General features: G+C 35.3%; 2 protein-coding genes across 4 annotated transcripts; one reads left to right on the forward strand and one right to left on the reverse strand.

Annotated features, from left to right (window-relative positions):
• Window positions 1–65: 65 nt before the first annotated feature.
• Window positions 66–1,155, reverse strand: LOC6638410 (dynein regulatory complex protein 8). The gene is made up of 4 exons (XM_002061548.4): window positions 1,022–1,155; window positions 717–954; window positions 444–654; window positions 66–387 (listed from the first exon to the last, which is right to left on the reverse strand). Exons 1-4 carry the CDS (start codon window positions 1,032–1,034, stop codon window positions 289–291), a joined length of 561 nt encoding a protein of 186 aa, XP_002061584.2. The 5' UTR covers window positions 1,035–1,155; the 3' UTR covers window positions 66–288.
• Window positions 1,156–1,327: 172 nt separating this feature from the next.
• Window positions 1,328–21,578, forward strand: LOC6638409 (membrane-associated guanylate kinase, WW and PDZ domain-containing protein 1). Of its 3 annotated transcripts, none has more exons than XM_047009448.1 (6): window positions 1,328–1,453; window positions 6,397–7,376; window positions 18,214–18,409; window positions 18,475–20,461; window positions 20,532–20,757; window positions 20,819–21,578. In XM_047009448.1, the coding sequence occupies exons 2-6, from the start codon at window positions 6,605–6,607 to the stop codon at window positions 21,214–21,216; spliced, it is 3,579 nt and encodes a 1,192-aa protein (XP_046865404.1). In that variant the 5' UTR covers window positions 1,328–1,453; window positions 6,397–6,604; the 3' UTR covers window positions 21,217–21,578. The 3 variants fall into 3 exon arrangements, with proteins under 3 accessions (XP_046865404.1, XP_046865406.1, XP_023032016.1); XM_047009450.1 differs by having other exon boundaries at window positions 1,348–1,362; XM_023176248.2 differs by lacking the exon at window positions 1,328–1,453 and adding an exon at window positions 1,611–2,057.
• The last annotated feature ends 103 nt before the right edge of the window (window positions 21,579–21,681 follow it).

Genomic DNA, 21,681 nt, shown 5'->3' on the forward strand with positions numbered 1-21,681 from the left:
TAAAATTGGGTATAAAATTGAATGAAATTTTGATACTAACATTTGATACTAAAATCATACAAAAATCTGTTTTTACATTTGACTTTTAATTTACATTTTTTACTATTTTCAAAATCTACATATGATAGTAGCAGCTAAGAAAAAACTGCACTACTATTGAATTTAGAAGTAGAAAATTTTACATGGATGACGTAATTAATATTTTTCTGAAATTTTTCAAACCAATAACTAATGCTGAAAAACTGCACACACTTCACAAACTTGATAATTTTGCTATGACTAGAAGATTTACTGATTGGCTAATTGGCGATCCTTTTTGCGCTCCTTTTCAGTGAGGGCAATTTCCTCCTTGACTACTTCGGCTATTTCGTATATTGGCGACTTGTGCTGATAAATGAAGAGAATCAAATGATAACATCGCTTTTAAATATTTTAAAGTCTACCTTCAGTTGATTAATATAAAAGTAATAAGGTATATTTCCGGTAATTGGGTCGATAGCCACTGGCCACATCTCCTGTAATTCTTCTTCACTAAAAGGTTCGCCTTCTTCCCTCATTAATTTCTCAAAATATGGCTTTGCTAAGTATTTATGATTTTCGGGATCTAATACTTTAAATGCGTCCAAAATTTTCTTTGGCGAAGCTGGTTGCATTCTACAAAACAGAGTGAAAAGTAATTTGAACTTAGAATAAGAAAGAAAATAAAGATAACATACTTTTTTTCCATTAGCAATTGGGATACATGTGCCATAAATTTGGGTAAATATGTTTCGCCTACATGTTCTGTGGATTCAGTTGCCTGAATAATCTCCTCAATTTCCTCTTCAGTGGGTACACATCCGAGAAAACGTAAAACATTACCAACATTTCGTGTATCCATAAATTTATCGCCATGCATATCAAATATACAAAATGCCTCCGAAATCAGTTTCTCAAGTTCGTTGTTTAAGGTTACTTTTTCGACGATGTTGACGGTGAAATTATAAAAGGCAATAGTTGGCACAATTGTTTAACAACTTACCGCCAGTTTCCATTTTTTTGCACTTAAATTAATTTTTGTACTATTTTGTAAGTCGTTTCACTGATAATTTTAACTATAAACTAAATTAATGTCAAAGTATTTTGCTTGCCAATCTGAGGCTATCAAAATTTCAACTGTCAAATTTGATTTCGCTTGGTTATCGGGTATTTCGGGTTGTCATCGATTATTGCCGACCATTTCGGATGGGCTATCGATTATTTTATATTTACTGAATTTTGTTATCGATTAATTCCAACTACCTGCATTTTTCTCAAATTTATCGATAGCCGCACACTGTTTTTGTTTTGGGACGCTGCTTGACTTGCGCTCTTTGTTTTTCGGTATTTTTGAATTTATATTTAAATTTAAGTAAATTGCAATCAAGTGTATTAACTAACAAGTGCATTGTATTTACCATTTCAGTCTGTGAATGTAGGTATAGTTTTGTTTTGCCAATTCTTTAAACTTGTATTCTCTTCTACTAAAAAATGCACTCTGCTTCTCTCTGTGTGTGTGTGTGTGAGTGAGCGTTGAGTCTTTCTGAATGTTAACATGTGTGTGTATGTGAGCCAGCAACAGGTTTTTCTTGGCCCGCAGTTTTTGAGTTATTTTGATTTGAGTTGCCGTCGGCTTCGGTTGCGTTGCGGATTCGCTTAAAAACAAAACCCCTAAAAAAATATATTTTCCAGCGGGAAAATTCTAATTAAAAATGCCAAGTGAATGGCTCAATATATAAGCGTGCGCGTGTGTGTGTGTGTGTGTGCATTTAACGTTTAATCTTTAATGGTGCAACCTGTTTTTTGTATTTTTTGGCAATTGTTGAGCCTCTGAGAGAAGACGCAGGTGTACCCATAACAAGTTCAAATTTTAGACAAGTGCTTGTTAGTGTTAGTGTCTGTATGTGTATGTGTGAAAAACGCGTTTGCGGAAAATGGAAAGTGTCCAGACACTGATCGTCATTGAATGAATGACCATCATAATGATGATCGATCTCTCCCACTCGTTGACTTGTTTTTTGCAAACAACTTGGAAAAAGGTGTGAACAATGAAAGTGGTTTTTACCTTGTCTACATACATATATGTATATATGTGTGTGTGTGTTGCTTGTTGTTGATGTTTTTGATTTTATTAACTCTTGTTGACATTTTCCAAATATTTGCAAAACGGCAGCCACAAATGAAAGTTTATAATTGATGGCAGCCTCAAATGGCAATTAACGCGTTTCTTTCAATATTTATCATAAATTTTTGATAGCCTCTTATAAAAATTCATTTCGAGATAGTAAAAATTTATTGAATCAGTCAATTGAAATTCCTAAGATAAAACAAAAGTGTTTTACAATTCAAAAAATATATATACTATAAAGAAAACTCGTTACACTATGATTTTTAAAATGAAACTGAGAAAACGAAAAAAATTAATTTAATTTTATGCCTTAGCAACCATTTCTATTTCCTTATCATCCAGATAGGCATCTAACGCGAAATTGAAAAATACATACATATACATATGCAAAAATAATTAACCAAAAAATAAATACAAAAAAGCTATTAGAAGATAAATTTTAAAAAATGTATTACTTTTATTATCTTTTTCCTAACTTATCAAATCATTATTTAATGCATTTTTTTTAATTTGTAATTAAATTAAGAGCAATGAATTATATTCTATCAAATAAAATTTACTGGCATTTTATAAGAAATGAGATTTTAAAGTTCCTTTTCTATTATAATATTTCAGATTTAGCATTGTTTTCATTTAGAAATATGTTAGAGATGTTATACAGATGTTACCCTAAATTATTTGAATCAATCTCGTTAATAACAACACCTTTTATCATTGATTCTAATACAAAATTTTTATTGAACAATCATATTTCGAAAAATTTAAAATCTTCTTTATTTAATACATATTTTTGTTTTTATTTTACAATATTTTGCTCAATTATTTGAATCGTTTTATAGCAACACTTTTCATGTCATTGATTTACATGGGTATAATTCGATGTATTTTTTCCATTCATAACTTTTTTAGACTGTTTTTTTGTTCAATTTAAAATTATTTTTATTTGACAATATTTTTAGAAATTAAAGGATTTTTTTATGTTTTTTAGAATTGATCCATCTAGTGACAAATTGTCATTGACTTTATTAAATTTTCATGCATATTTGGATTTTAATATCATTAATGTTATTCTATTCATGCTAGTTTTTCCAAAGAAAAAGAAATACTTTGCAAATTTGTACTGCAGGTTTAAAAACCTTTATATTCCACTTAGAATCTGAAATTATATGTCTTGTTGTAGTTTTTCATTAATCAATTTTTTTTTTTGAGAATCATGTATTACAAGAGTTTCGTTTATCAAAGTATTTGGCTTTTTCTTTCTAGGAATTCCATTATGAATAAACTTTCTATGGAATGAAATAATAGAATCAGTTTTCTAAGCATACAAATAGAAACTCAAATTGAGTGTTTTAGATAACCTTATCATAGTTTTCTTCGTTTATTTTGAGGTTTTTCTTGGATTGGTGTGAACAACAATAAATCAAATAAAAACAGGATCTGCCAATATATAATTAGCCTAACTAAAATCGTTATTTAAACAACAAGTTAATACAAACTATTAACTACTTAGTACTTTAAAGTTTGCATAATAAATAAGATAGTCACGATTGCATATACATTAAAGATGATTTATCAACAATATGCATAAATATGCTTATTCATATTAACAATTCAAATTTATTGAATGAACTTGCAACTTTCATTGTTTTGGGTTTGATCATTTCCGTAATTAACCAGGGTCACTCTGTTTTTTGGTCACACACACAAACACGAATTGCCACCATTTTAACCACTGTAAGAAGCGCCACTCGACCCGACCCATTCGATTGTCAACGTGCCCAAGTGGTTTTCGGGGCTTTATGCCTAAGGTAATAAACGCTGATGATAAATTTCACCCATGAAGTGAAATTATAGTTTTTTTAGCTTTTTTGCTTTTGTTTTTGTTTTTTGTGGTGGCCACTTAACAACTGCAACGAAAGTTTTTCTTATGAAGTTTTCACCATTTTACTACGTGCACTTTTCGCCAATTGGCCACAACACAACAGGTGGCGGCGACTGCCTCTCCACACTCAACTCCACTCTCAGCCCATTCCCACTGTCATCTTGCCACCATTTGCCACATTCGCCTTGTTGTTTTTGTTGTTGCTCTGCGGTTGCAAGGAATTACTATACCTACTTGTAGATATTAGGAGACGAAGTGCCCGCAGGTCGTGGCAAGTGGCAAGTACCAACCACGTCTTTGTTGTCCATGTATTTCTAAGTGTACGTGTGTGTGTGTGTGTGTGTGTGTGATAGGGGGTTACCTTGTATACCCTATAGTCATAGGATTATGGGGTATATCAAGGACATTGTGTATCCTGAAAGTTAAAGGAAAAAGAGCACAAGTTTGCTTGAATTTTTTAATAGATTACATTAAAATATGTTGGAAAATTAACTTTCGAAAGATTTTCTCGTTGTTATTATAGTTCTTTTTTGTATTGACTGAATATACTTTTGCTTTCTGAAGCTTGAATGGCATCTATAAGATTTTACTTTCTTTCATTCTAAAGCAAATCTCTTCTTAAACAAAGATCTTCCAAGTAAATGACATTACAAAATCTTATTTTCCCTCATTCTAGAGTTAATCTCAAGATCGTTCTCGTCTAAAGGGTATCTACAAGTCGTCAGCTGCGAGTCACCTTTAAGGTTTACATGTAGGAAAACTCGTTTCTTGCCTTTGTTTTGAGCTGCTGTTCTCGCTTGAAATTCTTTCATGGTGATTGTTCCCTTTCAGTACCCGCCAAATGGCGGCTGGTCTTTTTCCATCTTTATTGGAGTAAATTTTTCGCTTGAGGAATTTTATGTTGAGCGTTGACTGTGCTTTTCGTTTTTATTTTTTCGCACAGTTAATTTTCGTCTCTTCGTTTCTCTACATCTTTTATTTTCATATATGGATGTATAAGTATTATTATTCATAACTTTTTAAGATGGTCGAGAGCAATGAGTCAACCTTCGAAAATGATATAAAGTCACAGGAATGCAAAACAGTTTTTCAATTATTTCAATTGCCTTTGGTTTGTTTTGTTTGTTTGGAATGTAATTACATATCTGTCATGGGAAAGTCTCTTTTTTTTTTTTTGGTCTGTTTTGTGTCATCTGCAAAATGCAACAAAATGACAGACAGACAGTCTGTCTGACTATAACTGGCAGACTGAATGTGGTTTTGAGACAGGAAAAAAAAACAACAACGAGATAATGATTTGGAATTTGGAATCTCAGTTTAAGCTGTTGCTGGTGCTGCTGCACCTAGCCTAAAGGCAGGTTTGCATAACTGCATAAGTTAAAAATCGTGTTTGACTGATTTCTTCTAATGGTTAATACGACCATGAGCCACAAATTGTTGAGATTATTCGTTTGTAAATAACCCAAAGAGAAGACTTTTTCAATCAATGAATTCTGTTGAGCTCGGATCGAACAAAATTTATGAGAATATACTCAAACTATATTGTTAGCGAATTCTTTTGAAAATATTCTCTATCTAAACTCAATAAATTTATCTAGTTAAAAGGCCCTTCAATTATTTAGGGAAAGATCTTCCTACTTGGGCTTTTGTTATACATTTTAGGGATCCCCACATAGTCTAATATATCTAAATAATTCTTCAGACCAAACTAAATTTCACTTTAACTATTAAAGTAGTAAAAACGATATTTTTACTCCTAGAAAACTTAAGGCACCATACCATAAATGTTCTCAGAAATATAGCGAAATTTTTAAGTTTATGTAAAAGTAAACAATAGCGGATCTAGGACTGTGAAATGGGAGTACTGTGCCCCTTAAAGTAGGCCATAGCAGCCTGGAAAAGTAATCATTATTATACATCTATAATTTTCCTTATGCATAATAACTTGAAAATTGTCTACTATTTTTTTTCATCGATAGAATATATCAAAACTTCTTAAAATTTCATTAAAAAAAGAATTCTAGAACTTATTATTACATACTTTGGGAAGCAAATTTCCTTATAGATTCGCCCATGAGTCTAATGACTGCTTAAAGAGTATCAATAGGTCGATTTTCTCAATGAATCTTTATTTGATTTAGCTTATTTTAATGTATTTAATTCATTAGATAAAGAAAATTTGTAAAAACCCAACCAAACAAAACATAACTTTAAAACAAATTAAGTAACCTTCTTCAGTCTACAGAATTTATGGTTTCTGTGATGTCTAGTCTTAACGTACATACATATATGTGTATAGTAAATTTTCATCACTTTGCATAATGCTAATTAATGGAATTCTTTTTTGTTTAATTATTCTATTTTGCAGCTCAATGACAAATGAATTATAGTGCAAAAAAAAAAGACGGAAAACGAATAACTCGCCGCTAAACGAAAACAAAACCAAAAACTGAAGAAAAAGAAATACAATATTTTTTTGTTGTATAAACAATTAAAGTTAAATGCAATATGGATGGACAACAAGCGGCAAATTTTGTTAGTGTTTAAACTTTTAGTGAAACAAAAGTGAATAAATAATGCCAATAATAACAGCAACAACATCTGGTGGAGGAGGTGGAGCAGCAACAGCAGGAGGTGTGGGCCTTGGTTTGGTAGGAGGTGGAACTAGAGGTTTGTCTATGGCCAAGACACCGACTCCAACTACTTCAATTGCCAGTGATTATCTAATGCAGCAGCAACAACAGTTTCACAGTCATTTCTATCAACAACAACATCAGCAGCAGCAGCAGCAATTGCCGCAACAACAACAACAGCAACAGTTGGCGCCAATAAATGCCGCTTCCCACCAGCATCCACATCCTGTTGGTGGTGGTGGTGGTGTTGCGAGTTCTGCGGCAGTTGCCACTTCAACCAGTTTTGCAACATTTAACGGAAACACGAATCTAAATTCTAACCTTGCCAACGGAAGTAGCAAAAAATTCAATTCCAACAACGATGTTAATCATCATCATCACGATGTAGTAAATGTGGATGATGATGATGACGACGATGATGAAAATGTGGATAATATTGTTGATTCTGGTGCCGATGTGGCCGGTAACGGTATGGGCAAGTTAATATTAGCGCCACCACCGGCACCACCGCCAGCAATCAAGAAATCCCAGGAAGATCTAGCCTCCCTCACTGGCACAACATCCTCCCTCAATAGTCAAATGTCGGTGCATAATCAATTTATCAATCCCATAGTCAATGGTGGTGGTGTTGGTCCTCCTCCAGCGAATGGAGCACGGAATGGGGGCCCACAAGGACAACAACATCATCCCAGTAGCATATTGAAAGGAAGCAAAGGTAAGTCAATTGAAAACCAATTCGATGGAGTAATGTTTGTAATTGAAAGCAATTCGAGAAGTTGCGAGGAGGCAGTAAAATTGAGTTAGAAAAGCAATTTCGAGAAGAATTTCAGATGAAATAGTTTTGACGTTTTGACTTAGTTTCAGTAAAAGGATATGTTCAAGCTAGATTTAAATGAGTTTTAAGGAAGACTGGCTTAATTTTGGGATGCTTGCGAGATATTTTACTCTTGATTTATAAAAGGGGACTTTAATTAAGATTTTCATTTATCAGTATGTTAGTTCATTGATTCGCAAGAATCCCATTTTTGAAATCACAAGTACTTTGTCAAAGGTATTGAAGGTGTCTCCAAAATATTTATATGATAATATAATATAAAAAGTTATTAAAATTATAAAAAAAAACTTAGTGTTAATTATATTCTGGAGCTGAATTTCAAAGAATGCTGCAAGTTTGGAGTTATTAAAGTGTAGTCTATAAAGCTTTCTAAAACCGTCTGGAGTTGGATCTTCCTGACCTTCTTAAAGGCTGTTTAGGCCAGCTTGCAGTCGATCTTTCATAGAAGATCTTTTCTTTCATACTCAGCAAAATATGAATAGGTTGTTTGTATAGTTTCTTAATCTAATTTCTATTATCAGCAGACTTGCCTAAAGAACTCTAGAATTAGAATTACAATGGATATTCTATATCTTCAAACCTAAACTAGTTATAGACAATAGTTTTAACTGATATATTTAAACTTTAATCACAATTTACATGAAAAGTACATATGTTAACATTTCAACCATTTGCATAATTTAATGCAAAAAAAATTATAGATACTTCAAATATCCATAAAGGAATTTTATTCAAAAGCTCAATTCAAAATATTTTAATTGTTAAATTTTCTTCAAGAAACCTTTGAAAATATTTAACTTAAATATGATTTATTTTGTTTGAATCATAAACAAATTTTTTTCTATTACAAAAACAAATGATGTGAAACGAGTTTCGCTTTTAGGTAAATAAATAAAAATGCAATATTAAAATTTATATTACCAACTTTGAGCTTATGCCGCCCAGAGGGATTTATTTTTGACTGGAATGCATATTCTCGGCAATTGTTATTTAATAATTTAAACACAAAATTTGCCAATCAATGATGCAATTTCCCTTTAGAATTTTGTATACACAAAATGCATTAATTTTCCAATTTACATTTCCACATGAATTATTAAAACTAATTTCGTTTGAAACCTAAACCTAATTAAGGTCTTTCCGCAGGCCAATACACAAACATAGACTCCCTCCCTCTGGTTTCCACTTCACAAGTGATTCATTTCCGCCCACATATGACCGAAACTAAGTTGCTCGAATTTCAATTTCATTTTTCGGTTTCAATTTCAAATGCACTTGCAACCGACTCCAATTTTTCAGAGTGGGAGTGCCTCCAAGACCAACTCCAACCCATACGCTTTTAGACTTCTTTCTGAAATTACCCAAACCAAAAAAAAAAAAAAAGGTGGGGAAAAAATAAACAACTCTTGAGTCAATTGATGAATCGGTTTGTTTTGTTAAAGCTAGTTGAGCCACGTGCCGCAAGAGGGGGAAAGCAAATATATTTCCATGTAAAACAAAACCTCTTATTCTCATCTTCATCATCATCATCATTCTCGGGGGGCTCTTTTGTTTGCCTATCTTCCTTGTAGGTCTTCTTCTTGTGGCTCTTAGCAAGTTCTTAGTTCACTTTCAATATAACACATGGTTTCACCTTCTACATAAAGTGTCATCTATCCATCTGCACACACATGGCTTAGACCTTCCACTTAAAACCACTTGTCACCAATGTGTTTTTTTTTTTTTTTGCACAGCGTTAAAGTATGTGTCTTTCATTCATTCATTCATTCACGAAAAAAGAAACGAGTTCAAGCCATAGTTAAATTGGCTCAGTTGAGTGGGAGCAGCAGGTGTAACCTCGATTTCGTTAGTTAGTGTAGCTGAGGGGAGGCATTACTTATCTCTAGTTTTAGGTGGGAATTTAATATTTATAGAGCTTGTCCAAAAGACTTAATTAATATGATAGACTAAAAACACTACAATTTAAGTTTCTTTTGTTGTGGGCGTCAAAGTGTTTTAATTCAGTTTAAATGTTAAGTTTTTTTTGGTCAGTTACTCATTTAAGTCTCAATCAATTATGGTCAAATTATTATTTGTTTTTAAACTTGTTCAGAAACAAAAAGCTTAAAGCTTCTTTTTGGCCATTGAAAACATGACCAAAAATGTTAATAGGCCAAAAACATATTTTTAAACTCATTTGGTTTGCAAATTTTGATTAAATTTTAAGTTCATCATGGCTTAATTTAAATGAAGAAACAGTCTTAATCAAAATATGTTGTTCTTTTCTAGAAAAGGGCGCCCAACGTGGGGCTCAGTTTTAATCTACGCTGCTTATTGTTAGTCAATCACTTTGCCTTTCCCTAGACTCAAGCTAAAACCACCAAAAATTTATTCTTACTTCACTCTCTGGATTTGTAACTCATTTGCTATGCAAATTTGTACATTTTCATTTTTTTGTTAATCTCTTTCGGAAGTTGAGTAAGAAAAAAACTTGACTAAATATTTTTTGGGCAACTTCTCAGTCAGCAAAAGTCTGGTTTTTCTTTTCGGCTAGGCCATTGTTTGAGAGGGAGTTGAGTGTGTTAACCATTTTGCATGTTATGCAACTTAATTAGCCAGACAGTCGACGGCGACGCATGAGTGTGAATTTATTAGGTAAAATAAAATACCTAAACAAATATGTCCCTTAACGTGTTAAGTATGCCTAAGCCCAGATGGCAATGAACTCGCTCTCATTCATTTCACCCACAAGGAAGTATCTCGCACCTTGTCTGGGATCTTCAACCCTCAATGTTGAATGTGTTATGCCTTATCATTTACGCCTCACGTCAGAGGCAATTAGCAGAATCATGTGGAGTTTGCTCCAATGCTCTAGCTCGCATCCATATGATGCGATTATTAATTTCTTGATTACAACATAGACCTGTGACTGTGACTGAGCTGTGGCTCGGCTTCCTCTCCCTCTCTGAGAATTTATACAGGGAGTTGGTGTGTGTTTGTATAAAAAGCCAAGTTAACGAAGCAGCAAAGCCAATTAGATGCAATCATTAAGCGGCAACCAAGGAACCAACACCAACTCAAACTCAAACTCAAACTGTATGACATAGAACTGGGAGGAATATGTTTCATTTTTTTTTTTTTCCTTTTTCCACCACTTTTGAGAACAAAGACTTTGACTTGACAAGAACATTTTATCGTACATATATGTATGTATGTATGTGTATGAAAAGGCATTGCAATTGCACATGCGGGCGGGAGTAATTGCCAGTAGGAGACCATGCCCACTCCCCCCTCCTTGTCCATTCCAGTCCAGTTCAGTCCACTCCAGTCTCAGGCCTTGAGTAAATTACAACTTCTTGTTTCAATTAATTAAAGGGGTCGGGCTGCAGTTCAGTCCAGTCCAACGAATGGCACAAAAAGCATTCCTTAAGTGGACATTGCGCAACTCAACTCCAAGAGTAACAAGTAGGTACACATAAGCTTAACGGGTCTAGACTTTGTCTAGGACATAAGAAGGAACACAACTTGTTATTATTATACACATTAAACCGTTGCAAGAAAGAACTGTGTGTTCTCGGCTACAATTTCTAGGAAAAGTGTGTACTCATTCCATTGAGTGAAGCCAAGAAACGAAAAGAAACTTCCATTTGGTTTTGCTTCGAGGCAACTATCATATCTTTGAATCTGTTTTTAATAAGTGTTCTCAACTAATTATTAACCATACGCTAATATAAGCATAGTGTTTACTCTCCATGCCATAATGTTTATTTTCGATTTCGACAGAGCTGAGGCTCATCTAAATTATAGAGAAATTGAGCGTTCTTTAGAAAAATATATATTTGTATTAGTATGAAGTAAAGTTTTTAGTGACCATCAAAAGTATACCCTCGAATAATGAGCTAAAATTGAAGGGATTCTTATATCATTGCAAGTCCATCTGGACTGAGGGTAACGTAATATGAGATAGTAACACTGAATTTAAAGCAAAGTTCACTTTTAAAAGAATTTCATATGATTTGAAATAGATTTTTTTTAATGATTACACAGGTCTACAATAATAAGTCGAATTCCTCCCGATCTAGAAATCAAAGTACACTTTCCTAGAGGATTATCCAAAGGACAATGTTCTAGTTCTATAATTTTGTCTTGCCAATAAATTTAACTATGATTTGGTAATTATAAAGATTAATTTATAATTTACGATGAATGATGGTGCTACAATATTAAATTCTTATAAAAAAATAGTCAACCCAAAGGACATAAACCTGAACTCTAATGTGATTGTATTTTAGAAGCATACCACAATTATAATTAACAGATAGAATAAATTGAATTGAATTTATATTTTACAATATCAGACCATAAGCAATAGAATAAGGTGTCAAATGTAGAGGAAGTCATAAGGAGACAAAGTCATCTTAGTGACTAGAATACCTTAATACTCAAATCCAAAAGCACCCTTTGTTAAGTCGGGACCAATCTTTCTCTAGTTACTGATGAGACAGAATTGTCATGAGTAAAATAAATTTTCTGTACGACCTATATTTTTTTTTTTTTTGAAGAAGAAGAAGTAACTTGGTCTCTTTCCAACAAAAGTCTAAGCTGTTACTTTTACTTAATTTTTTAACCGGAAATCAGATTTACTCCGATTGTTTTTTATGTATTTCCTGACCCTACCTTGCTCTCTTATATAGCGATTATTCTTAATTAGCATAGTAAAACGATTTTTGGATATTTTGTAGTATCATCACGTTTATTTTCAATTCAAATAAGACATATTCCTGTTAATCGTGATCTAATTTGTATTGCAAATCAATTAAAACAAACCGTTTACATGGCACAAAGAAAGAGATAACTTACACGATTTTTAAGTCATTTCGTGCGTAACTTAACTTCTCTTTTTTTTCGCCTTATTTATTTTTATACCATACACCCATAGGGTGAAATGGTATATTAAAGTCGCCAAAATGTATGTAACAGGCAGAAGGAAGCATCTCCGACCCCACAAAGTATATATATTCTTGATCAGGATCAAAAACCGAGTCGATCTAGCCATGTCCGTCTGTCCGTCCGTCCGTCCGTATGAACACCTAGATCTCGGAGACTATAAGAGCTAGAGCCACCAAATTTGGTATGCAGTCTCGTGTAGTATGTACGCTTATCGAGTTTGTTTCAAATTTTTGCCACGCCCCCTTCCGCCCCCGGAATTTACATAAAACTGTTTTTCTTAAAAAGTATGGCAGATAGAGACATCAAATTTGGGTTATATACTTGTTTAGTTAGCGCGCAGAAAATAATTGTTCCAACTTTTTGCCACGCCCCCTTCCGCCCTTAGGAATTTACATAACTTTGATTTTCTTAAAAACTATGAAAGCTACCGACATTAAATTTGATATGTAAGCTAGCTTAATAGACGCGCAGATATTGACTATTTAAAAATTTTGCCACGCCCATTTCCGCCCCCGCAAATTAAACAAAACTGATTTTCTCGAAAACTAACAAAGCTAAAGTCACAAAATTTAGTATGTATACTGGCTTAGTATGCGCGCAGAATATTTATATTTTAATATGTTGCCACGCCCACTTCCGCCTCCATAATTTAGAAAAAACCGATTGGCTCTTGCAATTTTTTGACCATCGCGATCAAATTTGGCAGACTAATAAATCTTATCTATTTCTATCAAACTACCAAATTTGATTAAAATCGGACTAGAAACATACAAAATATACGTACGAACGTATTTTGCTACGCGATCCATAAGGGCAGAATTGGCCGTTGGCTAGTGGCGGCGCTAGAGTGCTCGTGTGTTTGTAGAGTGAGCGAGATAGCATATGGTTATGAGGCATGTTAAAACAATTTAATAGACATACATTTTGTTTTCGAAATTTTAAATATTTTGTTCACCTGGTGTATGGTATACCCAAGTCGGCGAGACGACTTACTTACTTCATTTTTTTGGTAGGCAATTTGGTAATGACAAATTTAAAGAGCAATTTAGTTACCGCAATAATAATAATAATGCTCGTGTAATAGTGCAAAAAACAAAGTGGAGGATCACTTAAGGCCATGACTCCGTAACCGTTTCTGACCAAGTCACGCCCCTTTAGGTTTAGACACTACATAACCTTAGCCCCGAAACGCGTGCGTAACTAATTTGGTTGCTCCACCACAAGACTAGAGATAGAGAGAGGGAGAGGGAAAGGGGGGACCTGAAGGGAAAGTGTGTGTGCTGGAAAAATGAAAAGCAAAAGGCGAATTACTTACTTTGGGGTTTTGTTTTTGTTTTTATGGTGTTTTCTTTTTGAGGGAGGGAGGGAGGTAAAGAGTCAATGAACTTACAATATTTACTTACCACAAAACGTGTCTGGTGCATTGAAGATCATTTCAATTGTGGGTGTGTGTGTGTCTGTTTGTCTTCACATATGTTCATTTCCATTATTTTTAGGCATGAATTTTGTTTTCTCTGATTTTATCGATCTTTTGTAATCTTTCTCTCCTCTCTCTCTCTCTCTCTTCCTTTAATCTGAGCTGCAATTAGGCATAATCTTTTGAAACTATCATTTGTCAATCATCATGATTGAGCGAAGTAAACTCTGTTATTATGAGTAATGGGATATATGTCTGTTAAATGGGGAAGATACCTCAGCTCACCTCAGTTCAGCTCAGTTTACCTTAACTCAACCAAGACCTGAATGAGTCATTGGCCTGAGGAATCCAATTATTGTCGAAGACAAGAACCTCAACATGAATCGAAAAGAAAAGAACAAAGAAAATCGGCAAATCAGAGAGACATGCAAACTTTTATCTATACATTCATATGTGAATGCAATTTGTAAATGATCATTTAAAGAAAAATTGGAAAATATTATGACCTGGAGAAGATAAATGTTTATAAATACATAAAAACAGAAGGTAAAAAAAGTGATTTATACACTTTAAAAGTTTTTGCAATTGAAAAACTCGGCATTATATATAGTTTAATGTAATGTTTTAGCATTTGTACTAAACGTAATAGCAGAAATAGTCAAAAAGCTGAGAGAAGGTTGTCGAAGACTTTTAGAACCTATAATCACTATAGCCAACATTTTGTAGTAAACCAGGCTAACTATGACCTTAAATTTCATTTTGGTTAATATTCCTAATTAATGTACTATTAAGTAATTTGTAATTTCCCCATTTTGATTCGTTCCTAAAAGGCCTAAAGGCTAAGTGAGTTTAAGGTGAAAAACTAACTATCTGTTTTTGCCCTACGCCCCTCTAGTTCCCCTCTTAAATAACCTTACTTATGCCCAAAAACTTTATTCATTTCCAATTCCATCTAAGAAGAAGTATAAATTAGTCTGTGAACCACATTCTAAGGCCAATAATTTTTACCAGTAAACATTTTTATTTATAATTAAATGTTTTTTCATTGATCAATCAAACTTTAAAAGATGCGAAACTTATGCTCAATTTGTTCCAGTTTCTCTATTAACCTCATTTAAAGTGTCTGCGCACATTTTAGACTAATCGAATGGCGACAAACTTAAGGGAAAACATCATGCAAAAAAGATACATAAAAATAACGAATCATTTGCATAGATACATAGATGAATATTTATGTCAGACGGGGACGAGATTGGTGGGGGCTTGGCCTGCAGCAAACGTTTTTAAACGGTAAAAGCAGCGCCACACATGAACCCAGATACCATTTTTATTTTTCTCTAGGTTGCTTCTTTTGCTTTGCTCCATGTCCACAGAGAGTCTCGCATCAATGGGGCGAACGCAAATAGAAGCTCGTTTGAATAACTTCAAACACCCCACACAACGTGTTAACGAAGCTAGAAGTGATGGAAGGGGAGGGGTTGAGGAAGTGGGGAAATCCAATGTGGAAGGGAGGGAAGGGAGTTAGTGCTGTGGGATGCTGCAGCACGGAAGTTGCATTTATTTAGATGCGGCACAGTTTGCCATCTTTTTCTTTATCATCATCATCATCATCATCATCAACAGTATCATCTGTATTGGTTGCCCAGTCTTCACTTGCTTTTTCATTGTGTAAATATTTGTAGAAGCCGCCGCCAAGTAGAAGAAGCTGGAGTAGGAGTAGTTGAACTGGGAATTGCCAGATGTAGCACAAAATATTTAGAATGTGCTCAGACCAGCTGTATGTATGTATGTGCATCTTGATCAAATGAAGTTTACCCAACATACAAGCAGCCACCCACACCCATACCCATACTGAAACTCACACACACTCAATCATTGGGTTTATCTTTTCAAGAGAGAAAGAAAAAACAAGGTGACACACATATGTATATACATATCTAGGTTTATAGTAAAATCTACTCATATCTATGCTAAAAAAAAAAAGAAAAAGAAATTGTTTTTTTTATTTGTATGCGCATTCTTATCACTGGAGATAAAATGAGCAAATGTTTGCACTTCATATGAATCAGCAAAGTTCTTGAGAAGGTCTCCTAAATGAGTATACAAAGATGATTTCTTTTTAAGGTTATTGAGAAGATGTGAATCATTGTGATTGCTCCTTAGTGTTCTTATTGTTTTTTAATTTCTTAATTTAACTAATTAGTATTTAGAGAACTTCATTAACGTATTTAAAATCGACGTTTTGAGAATTTGGTCACAAGGTGAATCAATTAAATGAATCTTAAAACTGAAAATAATTGACTGAATACTTACAAGTTAAGTTTAAGTACTTTAAGAACTGTTTATATTCAAAGTACTTTTCAATGTATTCAAATCAATAATTAATCTCTATGTGAATGGAATAAATAAGGCTTAAATGTAAAATTTATTGAATGAATACAAGTAATGAAGTCTGAGTAATAAAAAAACTGGCACTAACCCCAGAGTAAATCGAATAATCAAAACTCTAATGTTTTGAATAAATTCAAGTGCTAAAGTCTTAACTTTTTAATATATTTCAATCGATATTTAAGGCAACCCACCCCACATTAAATCGAATAATTGAGGCTTTAAACTAAAATCAATTGAATGAATACGTCAGTACGTATGAGTACTCTAAAATATTTAAGTACTCTAAGTTTTCAAATGTCTCCATCATCCATTCTTTCCACTTCTCGGATTCATACGTCTTTGTTTCGAAGTTTCATTAGACTGAGTACTCATTCCAAAAGTCTCCGAATAACAGAGTAGATCAACAACTTGAGTCTTCTTGTTAAACCATAAATTGATTGTAAAGATTGTTTATAAATGCTACTATAACGGTTTCAGAATATCGGTTTATCGTTTATCATTTCCGCTGTATAATTCTTTTGCTCTTTGAAATTACACACTTCATATAATTTCACAAAGACAATAAACTTTGTGAATAATTATGCTCTAAGATTGAATAGGGAATCCCGGAGAGAAGGAAAATAACCCAATCTTCATTCGTTGAATTCAAAATATGAACTGATTTTATTTACTAAAGTACGGAGTTTATATAGGAAATCTTAGGCTCTAGGAGGTAACAATTGTTCTTAAGGAGATCTTATTCTAGTACAACTCACACCCACGCATTCGGGGGTTGAAAAATTATTATTATTTTGGGCACGGCGTCGGCCACTTGACATCCTGCCGTCGTGATCGTTTGGGTTAGTTTACAATTACAAGTGTTTTTCCCACAACGCGTGTGGCTGATAGTAATTCTAGTCATATGCTAGGTTAGTTGTTTTGTGCCAAAGTACAGTTGTATTATATTTTCTTTAGTGCATCTGATTGGGTGAAGCCGCTTCAGATGAACCCGATGTTTATTCTTAAACAAAGATAATTACTCAAAGGCCGGAACGGTGCCGTCTTGTCTGCTCTTTGGTCTGGTCTTTCATTCATTGCAATTCGCCTTTTAGTCACAATTAAAATTTCTCTTTGCTGGCTGTTTTACATTGTCATAACTCTGAAGAGTGTTTAGTTCCAGTCACTTTTTTTTGTATGCTAAAAGTAGGTCATTAGTCGCCTAACTAACTATGCAAACTGACTGACTAACTAACTAGCCTCTAATAATAATTCATGTTCGTTTCGGAATTCCAAACACTTTACGCTTCATTCAACAAAGGCCACACCAAACTAAAACTTACAATTTTTTTCGGCTGGCTGAGCAAACGAAGTCAACTCTTCTCTTCTGGAGCACATTTGAAATTGGGTTAGGTTCATTGGACGTTTAAATATTGTCCAGTTTATTGATTTAAGTCCAAAGCGTTTTGATAGACCGTCTATCTAGTTTAAATAGAGGCAAAGAGGTTAAACTAACTATGAAGCAAATTACCATAAACTTTATATGTATGTGTATTCCGCAGTTAAGAAGAAATCTGAATCAAACTACATCGAAATTATGTGAAGTCGGTTAATATTCTTATCAATATTAATAAGTATTTAAGTATATTATTTTTATAGTTAAGAACGTTTTAAATTATTTTTAATAGAAAAGTCTTAAAGTAAGATAGGCACTTAAATAATTGTATACCAAATTTTCATCTTTATATAAGAAATGCTGAATAGGGGCTTAAGGAATCTGGAGATTGTCACCTGTCAAACCAATCTCAGCTTATTTAACTCTAACAAGAACATTAAGTATTTAAAATATAACCAAAATAACTGCAGATTTAATACATTAGTGTCTTTAAAACTGATTTTGAAGTCTGATATAAAAAGTTTTCTTTAAGTGTCGTCTTTTCAACGCATTTTTCCTTCCAAATAGAACTCGCTCCTAATCAAAACCACTTGCTCTTTCTATTACAGAGAATCTCCTACAGCATAGTTCCCCCTATCTATACAATGGCGAAGGAATTGGAGGCGATGGCAGCCTGAGCAGTGATTGTGGCGTTGGTGGTGGTGGTGGCATGGCAGGACACGAGGATATAGCTGATGGCTTGGGACCATTGCCACCCAAATGGGAGACAGCCTATACAGAGCGTGGGGAATTGTATTTCATAGAGTGAGTGCATCGATGAGCAATGAAAACACTGGGCAAGCACTTAATAAATCCTTTTAATTTTTCAGTCACAATACAGGCACCTCGCATTGGTTAGATCCTCGTCTATCGAAGTACCAGAAGAAATCTCTAGAGGATTGCTGTGAGGATGAGTTACCATATGGTTGGGAGAAAATTGAGGATTCCATGTATGGAATGTATTTCATCGATCATGTGAATCGTCGGACACAATATGAGAATCCTGTGCTGGAGGCTAAGCGTAGAGCAGCTGAGCAACGTCAGCAGCTGCAGCAGCAGCAACAACAACAACAGCAGCAGCTCCAGCAACAACAACAACAGCAACTTCAGCAGGAGCAGCAACAACGTTCCAAAACTCCCATAATGACAAACATAGAGACACCATCGGATTTGCCTCCACCTGCCAAGTTACCCTACAAGTTCACACGTAATCCTGCAGAGCTTCAAGGACAACGCATCAACACAACGCTAATGAAGTCCACACGTGGCCTAGGATTCACCATAGTGGGCAGTGATGGCTTAGCTGGCGGCGATGTGGAAGAGTTTCTACAAATCAAGACAGTTGTACCCAATGGACCCGCCTGGCTAGATGGCCAACTTCAGACGGGCGACGTGCTAGTCTATGTGAATGATACCTGTGTCCTGGGCTATACCCATCACGATATGGTGCAGATATTCCAATCGATTATGCCCGGCGAGCAAGCAGCCCTCGAAGTTTGTCGTGGTTATCCACTACCCTTTGATCCCAACGATCCCAACACGGAAGTGGTCACCACAATGGCCGTGGATAGTAGCTCGGCGGGAGTCGAGAAGCAACGTCGCCTCAATATGGATGGCAATTATAATTTTCTCGATCTCTCCGGCGAGGCGGCAGCAGGTGGTAGTGGCTTTATTCTAATGAAAAAACCAGAACTCTATACTTTCTCCATAATGAAGGGTTCAATGGGTTTTGGTTTCACCATAGCCGATTCCGCTTGTGGACAGATTGTTAAGAAAATTTTAGATCGCAATTGTTGCACTCAATTGGTTGAGGGCGATGTCATTTTAGAGATCAATGGCATTAATGTGCGAAATAAACCACATTTCTATGTGGTTGAATTGCTTAAAGAATGTAGTCAAACCACGCCCACTAGCTTGAAGATCCAACGTACGCCTCCCGAGCCAGAGACGAGTGCGGCAACATTGGGCAACGTGGCCAAATTGCGTAAGAATTTTGTGGGAAACTCTGGACTATTTCGTAGTAAAACGCCCACAGCTGATCTATATAGTACACAGGTCAAAGAGGTATTGCCCATGCGCCCAAAGACGCCTCTAGTGGACACTAGAAGGGCCCGGGTACAAACTCCCAGCAATGAATTGGAATTGGCGGATACCAAGCAGCAGCAGCAATCGAAATCGAATAATAGTTTGCATGGCTTGGATGATATACCGCCCTTTATGGATCCCTATCCCAAAATGGTTAGTCGACTGAGTGAACGTCTCGCGGAGGCTTCTCTGGATAATGGGGGAGGAGGAGCGAATGGTGGCGGGGGTATTTATGGTCTACCACCCAGCATGCAACCTTTGCCATTGCCTTTGGCCCATCATGAGTCTTGTTATTGCTACGATTGCCAGGCTCAGCGTTATCGTCCTGGTGGCGGATACTATGTCCAACCGCAGGGTCAATATTCACCCTTGCAGGCGGCTGCCCACATACAGAACGAACGCATGCAGCGACGGGTCAATGAACTGTTAAGTGATCGTCGGCGTGTGGGATTTGCCAATCTAGATCCACCACAGCAGCAGCTGCAACAGCAGCAACACTCACCCAATTGGCGTAATGGAGGGCTACTCGATGCCTCCGAAGATGCCGATCAGTGTGAGTTGACTGAGGTCACACTGGACCGTCAGGCTCTGGGTTTTGGCTTTCGCATTGTCGGCGGCACTGAAGAGGGCTCCCAGGTCACAGTAGGACACATTGTTCCGGGTGGAGCAGCAGATCAAGATCAACGTATAGCCACAGGAGATGAAATTCTAAGCATAGATGGCATCAATGTGGTGAGTAGAGAAACAAGTTGAATCCTTTTCTGTTTTCCATTTTGAACAATTGTTAATTTTACATTTCCAGTTGAACTCTTCACATCACAAGGTTGTCTCTTTGGTGGGTGAATCGGCTTTGCGGGGTCAGGTAACTATGATCTTGCGACGACGACGTATTCCCCTAGCTCCACCTCCACCATTGGCGGCTCAAATGCGTCGTTATCCCTACGATGTTATTGTGAGTCGTCATGAGAATGAGGGCTTTGGTTTTGTCATCATATCATCTTCAAATCATTACTATGGTTCCACTATAGGTAAAATGAATCTATCTTGGCATTTTCCTAAATTTAACTAATTTTATGATTTCTTCCCTAGGCAAACTAATACCCTCCAGTCCGGCAGATCGTTGCGGTGAACTAAAAGTGGGTGATCGCATAATTGCAGTCAATCGCATCGATATTGCTGGCATGTCACACGGCGATGTTGTGAATCTCATCAAGGAATCTGGATTGCATGTACGTCTTACCATTGGTGTGCCCCTCAAAGAAGGTGGGCCCAGTCCTAGTCCTGGTGGTAGTAGTGCAGGATTGGGCACACCCTTGGGTCAGGCATCTCCAAGTATGCTCAAGACTCCGTCGACACATCATTTGCAGCAGCAACAATTGGAAATGCCTTTGGCCATGCCAATCTCTGGTCATGGCAACTATTTGGAACGTTCTAGTAATAATATATCTGCCACTCTGGCCTTGCATCAGCAACAGCCGCAATTATGACTCTGAGATCTGCGCATTAGGCTCTACAAGAGCTTTCTCTAGTAGTAGAAGAAAAATACATAGCATAAATTTATAAGTTAGGTAAATCTTGCTTGCCTAGTTTTTAATTGTAATCTTCTAAGTTACCCCAAAGACTGAATTTTGTAAGTTTCCTACAAATAAACCCATTTTAATGTACGAATCTCTTCCCCCCGAAACGAGATTTTTATCATATCAGTACCAGTTTTTACCTTTGCCTTTTAAGCAGTTTTTTTTTCTTGTAATTGTACAAATGTAAAGGACTTCAATATTATTATTTTGCGTTAATAGCATGTTATGAATCTATATTAGCTATAAGGAAATTAAATCATTTACATAATAAATAGTCACATATGTATAAATAGTATATATTTCTTCATATATTGTATATACATACATAATGCTTGCGAAATAATTATTTTAATTGATTACTTTACGTTTTGTGGT

Source organism: Drosophila willistoni, assembly GCF_018902025.1.
Source record: "Drosophila willistoni isolate 14030-0811.24 chromosome 2L unlocalized genomic scaffold, UCI_dwil_1.1 Seg139, whole genome shotgun sequence".
NCBI lineage: Eukaryota > Metazoa > Arthropoda > Insecta > Diptera > Drosophilidae > Drosophila > Drosophila willistoni.

Coding starts and splice junctions, on each gene's coding strand:
- LOC6638410 (XM_002061548.4), bottom strand. Junction 655..716: donor CAATTGCTAATGGAAAAAAA/GTATGTTATCTT, acceptor TCTGTTTTGTAG/AATGCAACCAGCTTCGCCAA. Junction 388..443: donor TTTATATTAATCAACTGAAG/GTAGACTTTAAA, acceptor TTCATTTATCAG/CACAAGTCGCCAATATACGA.
- LOC6638409 (XM_047009448.1), top strand. CDS start 6,605: ATGCCAATAATAACAGCAACAACATCTGGTGGAGGAGGTGGAGCAGCA. Junction 20,462..20,531: donor GCATAGATGGCATCAATGTG/GTGAGTAGAGAA, acceptor TTACATTTCCAG/TTGAACTCTTCACATCACAA. Junction 20,758..20,818: donor TTACTATGGTTCCACTATAG/GTAAAATGAATC, acceptor TTTCTTCCCTAG/GCAAACTAATACCCTCCAGT.